Source organism: Rhea americana, unplaced genomic scaffold (assembly GCF_003343005.1).
Source record: "Rhea americana isolate MKP2758 unplaced genomic scaffold, rheAme1 scaffold_12, whole genome shotgun sequence".
Taxonomy (NCBI): domain Eukaryota; kingdom Metazoa; phylum Chordata; class Aves; order Rheiformes; family Rheidae; genus Rhea; species Rhea americana.
Genome location: NW_028185261.1, coordinates 5,037,338 through 5,039,488, shown reverse-complemented (window position 1 = coordinate 5,039,488; position 2,151 = coordinate 5,037,338). Strand labels below are relative to the sequence as shown.

Below are 2,151 nucleotides of genomic sequence, written 5' to 3'. Positions count from 1 at the left end.
ATCCTGAAAACGGTCCCCTTGGGGAGGAGCTGTCTCACTACGACACTGCTGTTCCTTTGCAGGGAGTGGGTCACCATTTAGTGTGGTGGGCTCTCTGATTTAAAGATACCCGTTAAAAAACTAATTACTGTAGCACAGATGTGTGCAGGCAATGCTGACACCAAACCATCCCAGGACATGGACTCTGGCTCAGGGATAGCAGGAGCTAAAGGGAGCCCCGGCCCCGAGCGCTCCCTCTCGGTTTGTTTTTCCCCAGTCCTTTCCGGATACCCGCGCCCTGCTGCGGCGCCGCTCCCCCCTAGCAGACGCCCGCCGAGAAGCAGGGGGCGCCGGGCCGCGCCRGCGACACCCCCTCACCATCAGCGGCGGCAGCGGCGTGACGTCACGGCAGGACGTCAGCGGCGTCGCGGCGGGACGTCAGCGGCGGCGGCGCTGACTGGGCGCGCGCCCGGGGCGGACATGTTGTCGCCGAGGCGGAAAGGGCGCAGCGGCCGTTCCCCGCCGGCGCCCGAGAAGAGCCGGCGGTCTCCGGCAGCCCGGGAGCCCGGCGGCGGCAGCTCCGCCATGGAGGAGGGCGGCGGCGGCGGCGGGTTCCGCCTGTCGGCCGAGTGCCTGGACGAGCCGCCCAACAGCCGCGTGTTCGTGGTGCTGGGCAAGGACACCGGGGAGGCGCTGCTGCGGGACCGCTTCGCCCCCTTCGGCGACATCCAGAACATCTGGCTCCTGCGCGACAAGCGCACCAACGAGTCCCGCGGCATCGCCTTCATCAAGTTCGCCCGCAGCTCGCAGGCCTGCCGGGCCATGGAGATGATGCACGGCCGCAGCCTGGCTCCCGACACCAAGCCCATCAAGGTACGGCCTGCCGCGCCGCCTCCTCCCTGCCCGCCAGGACGGAGCCTGCGGCCGGACCCCGCTTGGCCCGGCCCGGCCCGGCCCGGCCCGACCTGACCGCGGGGCCCGGCTCCCTGCGCAGCATGGCGGCCGCAGTTGCTGCGCCCCGAGCTGGCGGCGGCGTCCGCTCGGCCGCGGGCGCGTCCGAAGCCGCTTTGCCCTGCGGCGCATTCTCCGCCTTTGCTCTCGGTTCAGGTGCTGTGACTCCAGTTTAGAGTCCAGCCCGGGGCCGTTTCGGGCTGCTGGGTTTGTGGAGCTTCACAGCGCTTCTCATAGTGAGCGTTGGTGCTTGCAGRGTACGGTAGCTGGGTCCATGCCTCCCTGAAGTGCCCACGCTTTACAAGAGCTGCAGAAGGCTTGGAGAATATGCAGTACTTAACTCTTTTATTTTTTTTTTTCCTTTTTATGTTAAGCGATAAATGTTGGGGCATAAAATGTTTTCGTTTTTATGTTAAAAATATTGTAAGAGAACGTGTATTTCACATGTTTTAACCAAGATTAACACAGATACCTAGGWCTGTCTTTGCAAGATTTTGTATGCTATACATAGATTTTGTCAGAACAATTTTCGTGTTTTTCTTTAATCTGTGGAACCTGCAGACAACTTTCAAGCTCAATAGTATGAATTGTTTTCATACTCTTCAAATAATGTGAAGATTTGAATGACTCTAAGCAGTGAAAGAAGATTCTACATGTTTCAAATAGCAGTTGAGACCGTAAAAGTATTTTCTGATAGAACTTGTTGTTAGAAGCCAGAAGATTGGGGTTTGTGTTCTTTACTCCCCTGCATGACCGTTAGTTGAATAATTTAAGAGCTCTGTGAATTCAGTTGCTCCCTTTGTATAAGATGCTTACATTGAAGGTTGTTATTTGTGTTTTATTTTTTTTTTAGTTTTTTGCTTGTTTGTCTTCTGGGGTGCACTGTTTATTTTAACAGTTAAAGTTAGCAGTTGTGGGAAGTTACAGTACTTAGCACAATGCCTGCAGACACTGGCCAAGTGAGCTGTCARCTCAAGCAAGGCCTTATTAAACTACTTGATTGGCTGGTTGGTTTTGTTAATGCTGCTATATTAGGGCTGGTCTGTTACAGCAGTGCATTTGTTGATACCTCATGTGCCACCTGTGACACTGGTCAAGCCTGATTAAGTAGCACTGCTGTTCTCCATTATGCCTTCAGAAAGCTTTTGCAGGCTTCTGCTCTGCTTGAGGAACAGGTGGGATGCACCATACTTAACAGGTGTGACTTTTGTCACAGGTGAG

The 2,151-nt window shown here is 55.6% G+C and overlaps 1 protein-coding gene across 2 annotated transcripts in view; it reads left to right on the top strand.

Moving 5' to 3' along the window:
• Nucleotides 1-418: 418 nt before the first annotated feature.
• The window catches only part of RBM45 (RNA binding motif protein 45), a 7,368-nt gene continuing 5,635 nt past the window's right edge, over nt 419-2,151 (top strand). The window contains exon 1 of one of the 2 annotated variants that reach the window (XM_085322239.1): nt 419-852. In XM_085322239.1, coding sequence (XP_085178365.1) covers nt 460-852 — 393 coding nt within the window. In that variant the 5' untranslated portion in view covers nt 419-459. The remainder of the gene's footprint in view (nt 853-2,151) is intronic. The other variant, XM_085322232.1, reaches the window with a different exon arrangement.